Raw genomic sequence first — 17,776 nt, 5'->3', positions numbered from 1 at the left:
TCTAGTACCTGTCTCCTACCCATACTAGTAGCAGAAGGGCTGGAGTCACAAGCTCCAGCAATAGACTATTCTGTGAGGCTGTCTCCTTAGGGACTGCAAAGTCTGAGAACTGGCTGGAACAGGGTACTGAAACATGATAGCTTTTCCTCATGATAGCTTGGGCTTTTTACAGGGGGTGACTGTGCCACTCTGCTGAAGAACATTGGGGCCCTGCCTGTGGACATGGTGCGTCTGTACTTTGCAGAAACTGTGCTGGCTTTGGAATACTTACACAACTATGGCATTGTGCACCGGGACCTCAAGCCTGACAAGTATGCCCACTGTCTATTTCTGTTGATCGGGGTCCTTCTCTTAAGTCTCTTGATAAGTAGTACAAACATAACGTGTTTAGATCATCTTAGAATGGCTACTAGGAAACAGAAGAAACCAAGCAAAACAAATGAATTAGCACATCTAATAATGACTATAGAAAATAGCATTGGACCAGGTAGAGGTAGCACACGCCTTTAATCCCAGCACTTGGGAGGCAGAGGCAGGCAGATCTCTGTGAGTTCGAAGCGAGTTCCAGGATAGCCAGGACTATACATAGAAACCCTGTCTTTATAAAAGAAGAAAGAAAATAGCTTTCATATTATGCAGACTCATGTTCAGATGGCCACTCATGCTTGTTAACTGAGTCAGTGTTTTAATTAAAAGTTTTAAGTCTCAAATTCCTTCCTTCTTAAATGGAAAACAGCACATTTTCTGTGCTGCGTATTGTAGAAACAGCCTGCCTTCCCCAATCCTCCCCCTGCTTTACCTTCATTGGTCCTGTGAATCAAACCCAAGGTCTCATGCATGATAGTGAGATCTCCACCACTGTACAGCATCCCCAGTTCCAGAACAGTTTGGAGACACTTATCACAGAACTTAGTAACTTACAGAACATGTTTCTTACTCAGATGATGAACCAGGTAGGAAACCTGACTTTGTTTCAGATAGTTTGAGTTTGTGGCCTGGACAGCTGACATGGAGCCCATGAAAGAAGTCAGGACCAAGCAGGGCAGTGGTGGTGCATGCCTTTAGTCCTAGGACTTGGGAGGAAGAGACAAGAGGATTTCTGTGAGATCAAGGCCAGCCTGGTCTACAGAGCTAGTTCCAGGACAGTCAAGGCATCCCCATCTCAATGAATGAATCAATGAGTGAAGTTGGGACCAGGGATAGTAACTTGGGAATGCTAGAATTAGGGGTGGCAGGGTGAAGCCCTTAGCGTCAAGAAGAATGGCTCCAGCAAAGTATGTAAAGCAGTCTCTGATTTCTAGTTTCTGCCTCCCAAGTCAAGGGCATGGAAAAAGGTTTTACCAGTTTTCCTTCTCCCTGAGATGGATGGATCTTGTAAGTCTCTCAGCTTATGGAAGGATAGTTAACGATTATAGCAGCTTCTTTAGGATGACTGACCTCAGCCCTGGAGGCAGTCTCTTCTGCCAATACCTGTTCAGGTATAGAATGCAAGTGGAACAACAAAGAAATGGAGTTGCAAGGAGGGACAGAAAATGGTACTCACAAACCACGGCTGCTGCTTACTTTACAGCTGCCTAGCTCCCCATTTGTGTTTCTTAGTACCATGCAGAGGCTAAATCAGTACTAAGGAACAGCTGGGAAATAACTCCATGATTTTATTTCTGTGGTCTCACAGCCTTCTGATTACATCAATGGGGCACATCAAACTTACTGACTTTGGACTTTCTAAAATTGGCCTCATGAGTTTGACAACCAACTTGTATGAGGGCCACATTGAAAAGGATGCCCGGGAGTTCCTGGACAAGCAGGTAGGAAGCATGGGGAAATCCTTGGGAGTTGAAATTCAGGCCTCAGAATAAGACCTTGGAGCTATTTGCTTATAATCGATGCCTAAGTATTAACATGGGAACTCCACGTTTTTGCCTTTAGTTTCAGGGAAGCACAGAATAGGTAGCATATTTGGAAAACAGGATGAGCCCTGAGAAAATGGATATAAAATTTTCCCTGGAATTTGGATGAGATAGCTGTCTTAACTGTTGATACATCTTCTTGTGAGATCAGCCTGAGGCACAGCTCTGCTGGGTGTGTCAGGAACACACTTCCACTGGGTGCTGTGCCATTTTCTCTAGAGCAACCCATGGCCGTTTTGTGACTTGATATTTCAGGTTGTGGTGGCACAGGTAACTGGTAGGTTCTGGGGTAGGAACCAACTCTAATTCCTGATCCAAAGGAGAATTAGAGTTTAGCGTGGCGGTTTTAGGCTAGAATTAGATATTTTGGTTAATTAGGAAATAGAGAAACCCTCCTGACTAAGAGCTTTAACTCTGGTTCCCTGGGATTGCTGTTGGTCCTAATTATAGTTAAGGTAAGCTGCCTCTTCATTCCGAGGTTTCTCTGCTCCAGCAGTAGGAACACCCCTCTGCTGTCATGCCAGCAAGCTGCCTCAGGATCCTGAGCCAGCCTGCCTTCTCTGCTCAGGTATGCGGGACCCCGGAATACATAGCACCTGAGGTGATCCTGCGTCAGGGCTATGGGAAGCCAGTGGACTGGTGGGCCATGGGCATAATCCTGTATGAGTTCCTGGTGGGTTGCGTCCCTTTCTTTGGAGACACTCCGGAGGAGCTCTTTGGGCAAGTGATCAGTGGTAGGTACTGTCCCAGATCAGTGTGGAGTCAGGCTGTGTGCATACAGCTGGGAGACTCTTGTGCTCTTTTTTCTGAATGTGTGCCTAGTAGGCATGTGTCTGCTTGTACACACATGCTGTTTCTTCCTGGGGCTTCCTGTGTTCATGTCGTTCTTGTGAAATGGTGTTCTGTGGTGTCTGTGAGTGTGAGTTCTGTGTCTAGAGTAAAATGGCAGGTGAGCTGGAGCTTCAGGAGTGGGAAGTCACTGTTTGCAATGCCCACACTGAATCAAGGAGCAAGCTATGTTCTGGGGACTGTTGAGACTCCCTTAAGAGGGGGGGTACCTGTAGGCCTTTAAGAACTGGGGTCCCAGGCAAGGTTTGGAGGAGCTCTAAACCTGACTTTTTTTCCTTCCTTATACTTTTCTTTTTCTGCATCTCCCCGCACTATACCCACAAATTTTTCTTTCTCTCTTACCCATGATCCTTCAGATGAGATTGTGTGGCCTGAAGGTGATGATGCACTACCCCCAGATGCCCAAGACCTCACTTCCAAACTGCTTCACCAGAACCCACTAGAAAGACTGGGCACAAGTAAGTTGGGCTTTTCTCTCATTTCTCAACACTTGGTCTGTGTGCCCTAAGGTTCAGTGGAAAGTCCCTCTTCTTGATTCTGAGACTGCCCTATTCCTCCAGGCAGAGAAGGAAGAGTCCTTGAACTGAGACTTCCCACGCTTACTTTCTCACAGTCTAGCTTCTCATATGACTTAGTGACCTATACTTTATGCAGCTAATCTCGTCCTGTCCTCTATCTGCAGGTAGTGCCTGTGAAGTGAAGCAGCACCCATTCTTCATGGGTCTGGACTGGACAGGACTTCTTCGCCAAAAGGCTGAATTTATACCTCAGTTGGAGTCAGAGGATGACACCAGCTATTTTGACAGTAAGACTACTGGTGGGGTGAAGCGAAACATGAACCATATTTGTTCGGAAATGCCTATGCATCCCTTGGTCAGGAGCAACTGCTCAGGGCCCTGCTGGTGCCACCAGGATGGGACCAACAAGGGTGCACAAGTTAATTAAACTGTGTATTTGGTCTAGCCCGTTCAGAACGATACCACCATGTAGACTCTGAGGATGAAGAGGAAGTGAGTGAGGATGGCTGCCTTGAGATCCGCCAGTTTTCTTCCTGCTCTCCAAGGTTCAGCAAGGTGTGACTTAAGGAAGTCCAGGCTGTTAATGGATTGGGAGAAGAGATCCTGTTGAGGGTCATACTTAGGGCAGGCTCAAGGAATTTTGATAGGACCACGTCCATAAAAAGAGATCAGAGGGCTAGGGTTACATACTGCAGGATCTTCTAGGATCATCCTAGTCCCTGCCAGAGTCAGGTCAGCAGAACAGCTTCTGCAAATGAGCAACATGGATGGAGGAGGGCATAAGTGTGTGTGTGTGGGGGGGTCCCCTTAAATCTCTGGCTGCCGGATCCCAAGGAGAACCTTTGTTCCTTGGAAATATAGTTGTCGGAGCCATTCCACGTGTCTCCTGTGCCCACAGGTTTACAGTAGCATGGAACGGCTTTCCCTGCTTGAGGAACGCCGGACACCACCCCCAACCAAGCGCAGCCTGAGTGAGGAGAAGGAAGATCGCTCAGATGGCTTGGCAGGGCTGAAGGGCAGAGACCGCAGCTGGGTGATTGGTTCCCCCGAGATGTAAGCACCCAGGGCTCACCAGGGTGGGTTCATCCCTTGGTTGTTGCATCAGATGCTGGAGGGGGTGGGTGTTGGTAGTTAAATGACATTTGCCAGGAAAGTCTGGAAAAATGTATGAAAAGGTCTGTGACTATAACTTTGCCCCTAAGGTAGTCTCAGCAGAGGCAGGAGAGGGAGACACCCTGGGCCACTTTACCCTATAGTACCTCTGTTTTGCAGATTACGGAAGCGGTTGTCTGTGTCTGAGTCATCCCACACAGAGAGTGATTCAAGTCCTCCAATGACAGTGCGACACCGGTGTTCAGGCCTCCCTGATGTGCCTCGTTGCCCTGAGGAGACCAGTAGCACCCCTCGGAGGCAACAACAGGAGGGTATATGGGTCCTCCTAGCCCCATCTGGAGAGGGGTCATCTGGGGCTGTCACTGAACGACCATTGGAGAGGCAGCTGAAGCTGGATGAGGAGCTTCCTGGCCAAAGCAGTGAGTCTTGTCCAGGTGTGGCCCAGAGGACGGTGAAATACATAGGCTGGAGTATACTAGAGGGAGGGAGGCTTAGCCACATTACAGGTCTCATTATTCACTTGGGTCCACAGCCACAGAGGCACGAGGCCATGGGACCCCACAGCTGGCTGAGGAAGCTGCAGCCAAAGCCATCAGTGACCTAGCTGTGCGCAGGGCTCGTCACCGGCTGCTCTCTGGGGACTCTATAGAGAAACGCACCACTCGCCCTGTCAACAAAGTAATCAAGTCTGCTTCCGCTACAGCCCTTTCCCTCCTCATTCCTTCAGGTAAGGCCAGTAGGGAACTAAGATCAAACTCACAGGAAGGACACTGAAGCTGTGGGTCTGCAGGAGTCTGTGCAGCAGGTATATGTGTGAAGCAGGTGTCTGGGAGACTACCCCTTACCATGCAAGTAGAGGTCTCTAAAGATTCGTGCTGATGGCTGTAATGTACATGCAAAAGCTAATATTTAAATCATCAATGTTAAAGGCTCTTGACCTTGAATACCTTGTCTGACATCTTTAAGCCCTAAGTTGATGTTTTTTGTTTGGTTAATTGGTTGGTTGGGTGGTTTTGGTGTTGGGTTTTGTTTGGTTGGTTGGTTGGTTGGGTTTTTTGAGACAGGGTTTCTCTGTGGCTTTGGAGCCTGTCCTGGAACTAGCTCTGTAGACCAGGCTGGCCTTAAACTAAGAGATCTGCCTGCCTCTGCCTCCTGAATGCTATGATTAAAGGCCTGCACCACTACTGCCCGGCAAGTTTTCATTTTTAAAATGTGGATATATGGGGCTGGAGAGATGTTTCAGTGGACTCAGGTTAAATTCCCAGCACCCACATAATAGCTCACAACTGTCTAACTCCAGTTCCAGGGGATCTAACACCCTTACACAGACATACATGTGGGCAAGCATCAATTCACATAAACAAAAATAAATCATTTTTTAAAATGTTTCGTGGATATAAATAATGAGCTCACAGGATAGCTGTGATGTTTACATGCTTATGTTGTGCTTACATAGTCCATAATGTACACATAGGTGCTGGCTACATCGTTAACCTGTACCCAAAAAGTTCTGGGCTAGGTAGGGGTGCTTTGTGAACTCTAGTCCTGCAGGGAAGGTGAACTTTAGGTCTGTCCATGACTAGGAGTGGGCTGGGATGAACAGCCTGGATCAGGCTGAGATCATGGCCAGGTCAAGATCTCTGATCACTAAGTCTTGATTTCTCCTCCAGAACATCACACCTGCTCTCCATTGGCCAGCCCCATGTCCCCGCATTCCCAGTCATCTAATCCATCTTCCAGGGACTCTTCTCCAAGCAGGGACTTCTTGCCAGCTCTTGGCAGCTTGAGGCCTCCCATCGTCATCCACCGAGCTGGCAAGAAGTATGGCTTCACCCTGAGGGCCATCCGTGTCTACATGGGTGACTCAGATGTCTACACTGTACACCACATGGTGTGGGTATGTCTGGCCAGGCAGAGCGTTGTCCTCTAACGTTGTTGCTCCCGCCTCCCCTTACTGGAACCTATCTGCCCGCCCACATTACTCACAGAAACCAAAGGGTGGTGGTCAAGGGGTCACAGCAGCAGAACCAGGGTCCAAACTAAAGACTCTTCTCTTCCTGAGACAGCATGTGGAAGATGGCGGTCCAGCCAGTGAGGCAGGACTTCGTCAGGGTGACCTCATCACCCATGTCAATGGTGAGCCTGTGCATGGGCTGGTCCATACGGAAGTAGTGGAGCTGATCCTGAAGGTTAGTGCGGGAAATGTCGTCTGTGTGAGGTATGAATGCCCTAGACCTGCGAGCCTGAACTAGCCGTAAGGGGGAGTGGGCATAGCAGGTACACATACATGTTGCATTAAGGACAGATGTAGGGACATGCAGAATTTGTGCAGTACAGGAGATTTTCTCCATATGGTAATTAGCTTTTGCTGGCCAAGACCCAGTGACTCTTCTAAACTGCAGGTGAGACTGATGAGCAGGACACTCTGAGGTGCCACTTGGAACCACTTTCTTTTTTTGGGGGGGGGAAGGGGGGTTTGGTTTTTCGAGACAGGGTTTCTCAGTGGTTTTGGAGCCTGTCCTGGAACTAGCTCTGTAGACCAGGCTGGTCTCGAACTCACAGAGATCCGCCTGCCTCTGCCTCCCAAGTGCTGGGATTAAAGGCGTGCGTCACCACCTCCGGGCTTGGAACCACTTTCTAACCTGTGAGGGAAAATAGCTCTTGTTAATGTTGGTTTGTAAGAACAAGAGCTGGAGCTGTGGTGCGGCAAAGGGCAAGACAAGAAAATAGCACCTCCCTTAGCCAGAGTCATGCTTTTTTTCTGCTTGGCTTCTCAGAGTGGAAACAAGGTATCAATTTCAACAACTCCCTTGGAGAATACGTCTATCAAAGTGGGGCCAGCTCGGAAAGGCAGCTACAAAGCCAAAATGGCCCGAAGGAGCAAACGGAGCAGGGGCAAGGATGGGCAAGAAAGGTGAGACAGATGTGGTCCAGAGGTCTACCCTGAGAACCTGGGTGCTCACATTTGCTTGGGGCATGGGCTCCAGGCCCACAGTATGCTGTGCCCTGTGCAGCTCAGCTTTGCCCTTAACCTCTACAGCAGAAAAAGAAGCTCCCTCTTCCGGAAGATCACTAAGCAGGCCTCCTTGCTGCACACCAGCCGCAGCCTTTCTTCCCTTAACCGTTCCTTGTCATCAGGAGAGAGTGGTCCAGGATCTCCCACACACAGCCACAGCCTCTCTCCCCGTTCCCCTCCTCAGGGCTACCGGATAGCCCCTGATGCTGTGCACTCAGGTACAAGGGGTTCCCTGCAGATCAGAAACCACTCCTTGAGAAATAGGAGTGAACCTGAGCCCCACTGTAAATCTCTTTTGAGCCCACCCTTGAAGAACCAGAAGTCTTGGGAGGAGTTTATGGAGGGGAGTGGATTAAGTAGACTCTGGTCCACCAGTAATATAAAGTGGGCATTTCCAGGACTACGTTCTGCCTTGCAACTTAGTCACTTCTAAGAAGTAACGTTGATGTGCTGTTTTCTGTTGATCTGTCTTTCCATCCATGTGACTATCCAAAGTGGGAGGGAATTCATCGCAGAGCAGCTCTCCCAGCTCCAGTGTACCCAGTTCCCCTGCTGGCTCTGGACATACACGGCCCAGCTCCCTACATGGTCTAGCACCCAAGCTCCAACGCCAATACCGCTCTCCACGGCGCAAGTCAGCAGGCAGCATCCCACTGTCACCACTGGCCCACACCCCTTCTCCACCAGCAGCAGCAGCTTCGCCTCAGCGTTCCCCATCGCCTTTGTCTGGACACGGAGCCCAGGCCTTTCCTACCAAACTTCACTTGTCTCCTCCACTAGGTAGGCAGCTCTCTCGGCCCAAGAGTGCAGAGCCACCCCGTTCTCCACTGCTTAAAAGGGTGCAGTCTGCTGAAAAGCTGGCAGCTGCACTGGCAGCGTCTGAGAAAAAATTAGCCCCTTCCCGCAAGCATAGTCTTGACCTAACCCACGGCGAGCTAAAGAAGGAACTGCCTCCCAGGGAGGTCAGCCCTCTGGAGGTGGTTGGAACTAGAAGTGTGCTCTCTGGGAAAGGGCCACTTCCAGGAAAAGGGATGCTGCAGCCTGCTCCTTCAAGGGCCCTTGGGACCCTCCGGCAGGATCGAGCTGAACGCCGAGAGTCACTGCAAAAACAAGAAGCTATCCGGGAAGTAGACTCCTCAGAAGATGACTCTGATGAGGAGCCTGAGAACAGCCAGGCCACACAAGAGCCAAGATTGGCTCCCCAACCAGCAGCAGGCCAAAATGTACCCCCTAAAGTTTCAGGAGAGGGTAGGGAAGAGGACACTTTCTTGCACAGGAATCTAAAGAACGAAGGTCCTGTACTCTCAGGCCTATTGACAGGGGTCATACTAGGTTCCCCCCAAATAGAAGTTCCTGTACTCTCTCAGAGGAGGCTCTGGAGGCCACAAGCCTTTGAGGAAGCTACCAGTTCTTTAGAAGCCTCCAGCCTGAGTAGGTCTGGGCCCACAAGCCCCACCTCCTCTGAAGGCTGCTGGAAAGCCCAGCGCCTCCACACACAGGCACTAGCTGCACTTTGTCCCAGCTCTTCAGAACTCGCCTCTACTAGTTGTTCTGCCACCTCCACCTCTGGAAAGCCAGGACCATGGTCCTGGAAATTCCTTATTGAAGGTCCAGACAGAGCATCCCCAAACAAGAAGATAACAAGGACAGGTGAACCAGCTAACTCCCAAGATTTGGAAACCACAGTTCCAACTCTTCCTAAGAACCTGTCTCCTAAGCAAGAGAAGTCACAGTCACCCGGTGTCCCTGGGCTGACCTATCCACTTCATGAGGTCCCCAGCCAAAACTGGCTATGGGAGTCTAAATGTGAACAAGTGGAGAAAGAGGAGCCAGTCCTGAGCATTATGGAAGTTCCTGATGCCTCAGGCGACAGGAGGCAGGACATTCCATGCAGAACCTACCCCCTCAGCCCAGAAACTGGGCCCAGCCTGCTCTGGAAAAGCCAAGAACCTGGGGGCCAACAAAAGCATCAGAACTTGGCACTGGCATCAGATGAACTTTTAAAGCCAACATAGCAGTTGGGTTTGCTTTCCTTGCACTCACCTGTGTAATACATCCTCCTGAAAACCATCCTGGCCTTTGTTTGCTTCTTTCTATTGGTCATTGTACACAGGACTCTAGGTCTGGGGCCTGTTGCTCCTGGGATTATAATGATTAAATTTTTAGTCTCGGGAACAGAACCCAATCCAGCTGCATTTCTTTGATCATCTAGGAGCTGAGAGTAGGAAGTGACTCAGGAAAGAGTGGGCAGAATGTAGTACACACAATATACCTACTATGTTCAAAGAACCAAAAACAACTCAAAGTGAAACAAGGTTTACCATCCTTCTGCATAGCCAGCCATCAGTGTACATGATGAGCAAAGCAGGGGCCAGCCCTGAGATTCTGTAGTTAATAGAGCACTGCATGGCCACTGCTTGCTTGGTAAGGAAATTAGCTTTTTTCCTGCCCTAGGCATCATACTCAGTTTGGGCAGAGCTGGAACTAGAACTCAGGCCTCTGACTCTAAAACCTGTATTTATTTATTGTCTAACTTTGTATCTTAGCAAGTAAACAAGAAAAAGTAAAAGGAAGTGACGACTTTTAACTTTGGATATATTTACATTGAGCTATTTATGGGGTATCAAGAAGGTAATAAAATATATGGAAATGAGAGCCATATTTTATCAACAATGACACCCCTGTGCACAGCAGCATAAAGGAAGTGAGTTAGGAAGTAAAGCTTGGTGGTCGCTCAATATCCAAGAGAGGAAAGAACTTCAAACTAGAAATAGGATATAATTTTTGACTATCTTGGTATTAAACATGCACAGTTCATGCCTTGTACTTAGGACATAGCAGGGAATAAATGAACAAAACAAGGTAAGTAAACAGACATTCCTGACCAACCAAGCCATGTGGATAAAGTGCCGCGCAGAGGACAAGAGGCTAAGATTAGTAAGTCTACTTCTAACCTCAGAGGAGAATGGGAAAAATGCTTATTTCTGGGCATGAGAACCAATAAAATGCACTTATTAGTAAGAATGGATATTGATTTTTTTTTTTTATGTTTATCCTGCTTGGGGTAGATAGGACTGTTAAGTGTTGGTTTCGTCACACAGAAGGGAGAACCTCTAATGGTCCCAGGTTAGCCTCCAAGACTGCAGGACCACATAGTGTCCTCCCTACCAAGCCCACCCCCCTCCATGCCAAGAAGACAGAAATTCACTGCAATATTTTTATTGGCATTTGGAGCAAGTCGGCCAGACCATCCCTGTCTTGAAGAAGGTACAAAAAAAAAACCCCAAACAATATTTTTGCCTTGCCTTCCCCCCACCCGTCCCCACCACTGCACAGTAATGTCTGATGACAAGAACAGTTTGTAAAAGTGGTCTAGGAACTACATTATAAATTGTCCCAACACAAGACACAATTGGCTTCCTTCTGAGTCAGGTATTTTTACATAAACTACATGAATTTTTTTTAATTACACCAAAGACAACAATAGATTTTCACAAGAAACAACAGTACCAAAGTTACATGCGAGAATTTGTAAAGAAACAAAGCTGGTTGTCACAAATGGCTAGTGCTAAATCAAAACTGAGCAGCTGGCAGCAAAGGACCAAACACAGACCCTCTGGTTTATGATGCCATGGAAACCTCACAGAGATCTACTCTGGGGTCTTACCTGGCAACAGAGATCATCCTAGAAAACAAAAATTGCTCAGAATTTTTTTTCTAGCTCAGGAGAATGCATGGAGCCGGTACCTTGCAGCAAGATGAGACACATGGAAGACGCCACAGTGGCTCGAGGAGTCTGAAGTAAATGTGGAAGAGTGGAGCTGCAGATGTCTTCATCTGTGGGTGGAGCAGTGACAAACATAGGCAACCCACCTATGCTTGAATGATGCCAGGTGTAAACAGCATTGTTTCGTTATAAAAAAAAGACAGGTGTATCTAGCCAACCAAAAGCTGCTTTCATGTTGGGGGCTGGCTGATCTGCCCCTCTGGTTAATATCTGTCTCTTTACCCTCTGCTTCAGTCAGTGAGACTGCAGTTAAGATGCCAATAGAGCTAGAGAGTCCCGGGGCCCAGATACGGGAACAGATGATTAGACTAGCATGCTGACTCCCCCAGACACCAGGGCCACTGTTAGGAAACTGTCCTTATGCCATTTTCACAGCTCAGGACCAAGTAAATCATGTGGCAACATCTCAGAAAAAGGTACCTTCCTATTTATTAAATGACCCCTGGTCTTGGAGCACTTAAAGGGAAGGAATATAGGACTGCCAGACAACCTTTCTCCACAGTTCAGCCCAATTGTAGATGCTAAGATGCTGCCTTCTGTCTCCTACATATCCTCCACATCTGCCCTACAAAGTCATGACATTTTCAACACTCCAGTTGTATATTATATTCTATTTCGACTTACTTGGGGGAAGCACCCAGGACATACTAGAGTTTCAGTGACTGACAGGAGGAATTCCTTACACCTAATCTTGAGCCTGTGACTGCTTCAGCAAGTTCAGTCAGGTACAAGTCACATAGCTATGCGAATCAGCAAATACCTTGGCATTACCTGATAACTGAGCAAGATTTCAAGCTGGCAATTTTGAGAAAGGCAGGACCTTTACCAGAGGCTGAGAGGTCAGTTTCCTCTCGCTCCATACTGGAGCCAACAACAACGAGATGTCCCTTCCTGTGCTTACTGCAACGACAGCTCCCCAAAAGTCTTGATCTCTATTGTAGTTCACTCCAGACATTCACCGAGGTAAATGCTTAGGGAAAGTCATGTTCATCTTTAGTTTGGCCCCCAATTTTGATCTTCCCTTATCATAAGCCTTATGAGCCAAGACCCAGGTATGGGCTGCTTATCTTGTTCAACTAGAATGCCTGCCTGCATGTCACTGAGCTCTAGCAGCTGAGTCATACTGAGCCATTAATGGCTCTAGGACTGGCTCTGAAGCAGCTGGACTCTGTTTGTTAAATGAGTGTGAAGCCAGGAATAAATGTCTGCCCTCTACCTAATGAACTTCACTCAGCTGGAAGGCCTAAACCACATGGAGCAGAAGATTTCTGGCCTAAAATCACAGCCACTGAAGCATGAGGAGAGGCTTGCACACTGCCTTAATGGCAGGCTCACAAAAAAAGACAAATAGGAAAGCTTGTAGAATTTTTTTTCCCAGATAGTCTGAACTCCACACTACATCCCCTCTCTTGGCAAAAGCTTCAACCACATTATGGAATAATGTGTGATGAGATGGGCCCTTCACCCTGACACAAGGGCTCATGTACATGAGATTTGCTGAGGTCTCTGGCCACAAGCTGAGTCCTTTAGTTACCTACCTATGGCTCCCTAAACCCTACCCAAAAAAAGGGAGATGAAGGCAAATTAATCCTTGTATAGTTTTGGCAAGGCTTTTTAACCTGGGGAAGCACATAACAATGTTGTTCTCTATCATTATTTGGTATATCAAGCCATCTAAAAGCACTGGATTGCACCTTTACTCATAAAACTAGTTACAAAGGTTTCAAACATCATTCTTTTGGCTAAAGAAACACCACACAAGCACCAACTTCACCATGACTCAAAGCTGACTATCCCACAAGACAACTCTTATCTTCATCTCAGAAACAAGGCCAGGGCGAAAGGAACACACTGACCATTTCTAGTGTCTGTTAGAACTCACATTTCTCATTCAGGTTTCAGTACAGAAGTGTGCGTTCAGCTACTGAGTGTCACCTTCTCCCCTTAGACCTTGGTCTAGCAATGTTGTTTTTTGATTCATGAACACAGTGAGTTAGTAGAAGGAGATGGTAAGATGCTGAAGCCTAAATTATGTTGGTAACATTGAAATAACATCAACTGAAGAAGTCTTTTGCCTCCTTTTTTAGATTCTGTAAATGAAATCCCACACCTATTCCTTTGGTTGCCTTCCCCCCCCCCCCATCTTACCACAGAATCAAAGTTAGATTCTTATTGTAGGGAGAGACTATCAAAGCAACTCCCAACAGAACCATGACCTGCTGCATTTTCAGGGTTGAAGACAAGAGGACATGGACTCTTCAGAGGCTTCCAAATAGATCCCCCACCCCCACCCACCACTGTTCTGTTCAAGGTGCCTGACAGCAAAACAAAACTCCATGAAACCAGCATCTGCTCCAGCTTAGTACACAAGTGCAGCACAGCTGAATCCGGAGACCCTGGGCCCCTCATTTACCCCCAAATCCTGGCCAGCTACTGCTCGGCCTTTCCACTTCACATTCACAGAGTCACTTGTGCAAAACAAGCAGTCTACGGAGAAAGAATGCCCTCATCGTAGTCTAGTTAAAACCATAGGAAAGTAATGCTGGAGAGCCATGTCTCTTCCCACTCTGCTTATCTGCAGAGCGAGGGCATCTGTGCATGGACAGGGTAGGCGAGCCTGACGTTGAGGGAGTCATTGTGCTGAACCAGGGATGTCTGCTGGTAATGGAGCACCAGCTCCTTCAGCGAGCTGTACAGGTTGTAGGGTTCTGCAAAGCCGTATCCTCGAGCAGTGCTGTAGATCACACAGTGCTTCACTTCCCCATCCGCACTGCAACGACACCATGGGAAAATGCTAAGGCAGGTCAGGGTAGACAGGAAGGATCCCATGCATCAGTCAATCAGACATAACTGTGCCTCTTAAAGGCTTGACTTCAGATACTTAACCATAAATGTAGACCTAATTTCCCAGTCCTCAGTTCCTGTCATTCCACATATATGTCTATCCTTTGTTAAGTCCTCCTCAGCGCTACTTGCTATAGCTTACAGTCATGAGTTCTGAAGTCAAGGTGGTAGTGCCACAACTTCCTTTCTTGAGATTGTTTTAGTTATTTTGGGTCTCTTGCAATTCATAGAAATTTTAAAAAATCTTGCTTATTTTCTGCAAATATTCAGCTAAAACTTTGGATTTTGTTAGGATTGTGCTAACTTTGTAGATTAATTTTATGAAGTACTGATATTTAAAATATTTTTTGAGGAAAGAAAGTCAAGTCTATTATGTTTCAAGGAGCTGAGTAAGTGTAACAGAACAGGAAAACTACCTCTAGATGAGTGGTTCTCAACCTGTGGGTCATGACCTCTTTGGGGTTGAAATACCCTTTCACAGGGGTCACCTAAGACTCTTAGAAAATACAGATACTTATACTATATAACAGTAGCAAGCTGGGCGTTGGTGGCGCACGCCTTTAATCCCAGCACTCAGGAGGCAGAGGCAGGCGGATCTTTGTGAGTTCGAGGCCAGCCTGGTCTACAAGAGCTAGTTCCAGGACAGGCTCCAAAGCTACAGAGAAACTCTGTCTAGAAAAACAAACAAAAAAAAAGTAGCAAAATTACAGTTATGAAGTAACAACAAAATAATTTTATGGCTGGGGGGTCACCACAACACGAAAAACTATATTAAAAGGTCCCAGCATTAGGAAGGTTGAGAACCACTGCTCTAAATATTAACATGCAAAGGCCTTCACCGACTAAACTCCTAACTTCATTCAGTCATTTTTCTCAGATGTCACTGTACAAATTTGTTTAATTCCTCAGCATTTTATAATTTTAAATGGCATGTCACCATTTAGTGAAAAATGGGTTATTCATTACTAGTACACAGAAGTACACTTTTGGCCGGGCGGTGGTGGCGCACACCTTTAATCCCAGCACTTGGGAGGCAGAGGCAGGTGGATATCTGTGAGTTCGAGACCAGCCTGGTCTACAAGAGCTAATTCCAGGACAGGCTCCAAAACCACAGAGAAACCCTGTCTCGAAAAACCAAAAAAAAAAAAAAAAAAAAAAAGAAGTACACTTTTGTATAAACTGGACATGGCAACACCCCATCATCTAGGAAGTAGAGGCCTTATTATTAGAAGTTCAGGGTCATATTCAGATACACAACAGGTTTAAGTAAGGCCTGCCTAGGGTACCTGAGACCCTATCCAAAAATGCATACATAGATAAATGAATATATGTGCATGTATGTGTGTGTGTGTGTGTGTGTGTACACAGAGAGAGAACCTGCAACCTCTATAAACCCATTTTACCTCTTCCTTTCCAATCACAATGTTTTTTTTTTTTAAAAAAAAAAAGGGCCGGTCTCACTGTGTAACTTGGCAGGCCTGATACTACAGAGACCAGGCTGGCATGAAACTCACAGAGATCCACCTGCCTTTGCTGCTGCATGCTGGGAGGGATTAAAAGCATGTGTGCCACCACTCCTGTCTCAATCACAAGCTTTTCAGAATGGACATACTGCTCTTGGAGGAAGACATTCAAATTTCTTTCACTAAGTATGGTATCTTTGATCCAGTAATAGAAATCCTCACCTATTCCTAATCTATCCCCTGCCGGTTTTTTTTAAGAGATGAAAGAATTGGATTTTGCAAATACTTTTTGTAAATATATTGAGTGTATCATGTGATTTTTTGGTTCCTTTTCTAGTATTATCACATTGCTTTTTCTATGTTAAACCACTCTTGATTTCTTGAAATAAATCCTTCTTAGTCATAATGCATAATGTTTTTTCTATGTGACTGTGGTTGCCTTCCTTAAGTTTTTTCTTTTTATTGAAAATAGATATTTTTTCTTCACATAATGTATCGTGATTATAGTTTCCCCCTCTAATCCTTCCAGTTCCTTCCTACCTTCCCTCCCATGTGAATCCACTACCTTTCCGTCTCTCATTAGAAAATAAACAGGCTTCTAAGAGATGATAATAATAAAGTAAGATAAAACAAAAACTAACACATTGGAATTGGACAAAACAAACAGAAGAAAAAGAGTCCAAGAGAAGGCACAAGAAACAGATCTATGCCAGGTGGTGGTGGCACGTGCCTTTAATTCCAGCACTCAGGAGGCAGAGGCAGGTGGTTTTTCGTGTTGTGGTGACCCCCAGCCATAAAATTATTTTGTTGTTACTTCATAACTGTGAGTTCGAGACCATCCTGGTCTACAAGAGCTAGTTCCAGGACAAGCTCCAAAGCTACAGAGAAACCCTGTCTCAAAAACCAAAAAAAAAAAAAAGAAAAGAGAAAAAGAAAGAAGAAAGAAACAGATCTACTCATTCACGTACTCCCAAGCTTCACTCAGTGTGACAGTTGACTTCTTACTGCCTCAAGATGCAGGATTCTCAGCTCCAGCATCTGCTTGTACACCTCCATGCTCCCCTTCATAACCATAATGGACTGAACCTCTGAAACTGTAAGCTGCCACCCTTCATTAAATGTTTTCTTCATAAGAGTTGCCATGATCATGGTGTCTCTTCACAGCAATAGAAATCCTAAGACAGATCCCTTTGGCCAACAACTCAATTAGCTGTGACTCAATCCTGAGACTCAAAGCTTCCTCTGCTGACAATAGATGGCCAGTTGGGCTCTGTCTCCCCAATTATTTGGCAATTTAAGCTAGATCACCTACTCACATGTTTTAGGAAGCTTCTACTGAATTAGGTTTCTCTATTACTCCTCAAATGGCCCTTAATTTCAGCTGTCTCTCTCCTTATTCCTTCCCCCTCCTCACTTGAGACCTTTCTGTTCCAGCCTCCCCCTCACCCATCCATAACTATTCTATTTTACTTTACTAATGAGAAGTATCTGTCCCCCTAGTACCTTATTTTTTTACCTAACCTCTGTGGTTCTATGGATTGTAGCTTGGTTATCATTTGCTTAACAGCTAATATCCACATGTAAGTAAACACATACCATATTTCTCTTTCTAGGTCTGGGTTAGCTTACTCTGAATGATTTTTTTTCTAGTTTCATCCATTTACTTCCAAATTTGATTAGTTCATTTTCTTAATGGCTGAGTAACATTCCATTGTGTAACTATACTACATTTTCTCTATCGAATCTTCTGTTGAAGAACCTCTAAGCTAAACTGGGCGATGGTGGCACACGCCTTTAATCCCAGCACTCGGGAGGCAGAGGCAGGTGGATCTCTGTGAGTTCGAGACCAGCCTGGTCTACAGAACTAGTTCCAGGACAGGCTCCAAAACCACAGAGAAACCCTGTCTTGAAAATCCAAAAATAAAAAAAAAAGAACCTCTAAGTTGTTTCTGATTTCAGGCTATAAAGAATAGAGCAGCAATGAACATGGTTGAGCAACTGTCTCTGTATTAGGATGAAGCATCCTTTGGATAGATGCCCAAAAGTGGTGTAAGGCTGGATTTTATTTTATTATTTTATTTTTTAAGATAGTTTCACTGTGTAGCCTTGGCTGTCATGGAACTCGCTTTGTAAACCAGGCTGACCTGGAACTCAGAGAACCACCTGCCTTTGCCTCCTGAATGCTGGCATTAAAGGTGTGCCCCATCACTGTCTGGCAAGGCTGGATCTTGAGATCAATTCCCATCTTCCTGAGGAACAGGCGCAATGATTTCCAC

The 17,776-nt window shown here is 46.2% G+C and overlaps 2 protein-coding genes across 22 annotated transcripts in view; one reads left to right on the top strand and one right to left on the bottom strand.

The window, feature by feature from the left end:
- Positions 1–9,476, top strand: part of Mast2 (microtubule associated serine/threonine kinase 2) — a 115,349-nt gene extending 105,873 nt beyond the window's left edge. For 10 of the 15 annotated variants that reach the window (XM_075946959.1, XM_075946955.1, XM_075946951.1 and 7 more), the window contains 14 exons: positions 173–311; positions 1,676–1,808; positions 2,479–2,644; positions 3,116–3,217; positions 3,442–3,564; positions 3,723–3,832; positions 4,176–4,330; positions 4,550–4,824; positions 4,923–5,117; positions 6,061–6,287; positions 6,457–6,579; positions 7,168–7,304; positions 7,431–7,624; positions 7,902–9,476. In XM_075946959.1, the coding sequence (XP_075803074.1) occupies positions 173–311; positions 1,676–1,808; positions 2,479–2,644; positions 3,116–3,217; positions 3,442–3,564; positions 3,723–3,832; positions 4,176–4,330; positions 4,550–4,824; positions 4,923–5,117; positions 6,061–6,287; positions 6,457–6,579; positions 7,168–7,304; positions 7,431–7,624; positions 7,902–9,421 (3,599 nt within the window). In that variant the 3' untranslated portion in view covers positions 9,422–9,476. The remainder of the gene's footprint in view (positions 1–172; positions 312–1,675; positions 1,809–2,478; positions 2,645–3,115; positions 3,218–3,441; positions 3,565–3,722; positions 3,833–4,175; positions 4,331–4,549; positions 4,825–4,922; positions 5,118–6,060; positions 6,288–6,456; positions 6,580–7,167; positions 7,305–7,430; positions 7,625–7,901) is intronic. The other 5 variants (XM_075946945.1, XM_075946954.1, XM_075946948.1 and 2 more) reach the window with 2 other exon arrangements.
- Positions 9,477–10,480: 1,004 nt separating this feature from the next.
- Positions 10,481–17,776, bottom strand: part of Pik3r3 (phosphoinositide-3-kinase regulatory subunit 3) — a 75,765-nt gene continuing 68,469 nt past the window's right edge. For 4 of the 7 annotated variants that reach the window (XM_075946963.1, XM_075946964.1, XM_075946965.1 and 1 more), the window contains one exon: positions 10,482–13,963. In XM_075946963.1, coding sequence (XP_075803078.1) covers positions 13,765–13,963 — 199 coding nt within the window. In that variant the 3' untranslated portion in view covers positions 10,482–13,764. Of the gene's footprint in view, positions 13,964–17,776 lie in introns of all 7 variants that reach the window. The other 3 variants (XM_075946962.1, XM_075946966.1, XM_075946969.1) reach the window with 2 other exon arrangements.

Source organism: Microtus pennsylvanicus, chromosome 13 (assembly GCF_037038515.1).
Source record: "Microtus pennsylvanicus isolate mMicPen1 chromosome 13, mMicPen1.hap1, whole genome shotgun sequence".
Classification (NCBI taxonomy): domain Eukaryota; kingdom Metazoa; phylum Chordata; class Mammalia; order Rodentia; family Cricetidae; genus Microtus; species Microtus pennsylvanicus.
Note: the sequence above shows the minus strand (reverse complement) of the source record. Positions and strands in the feature narration are given on the sequence as shown.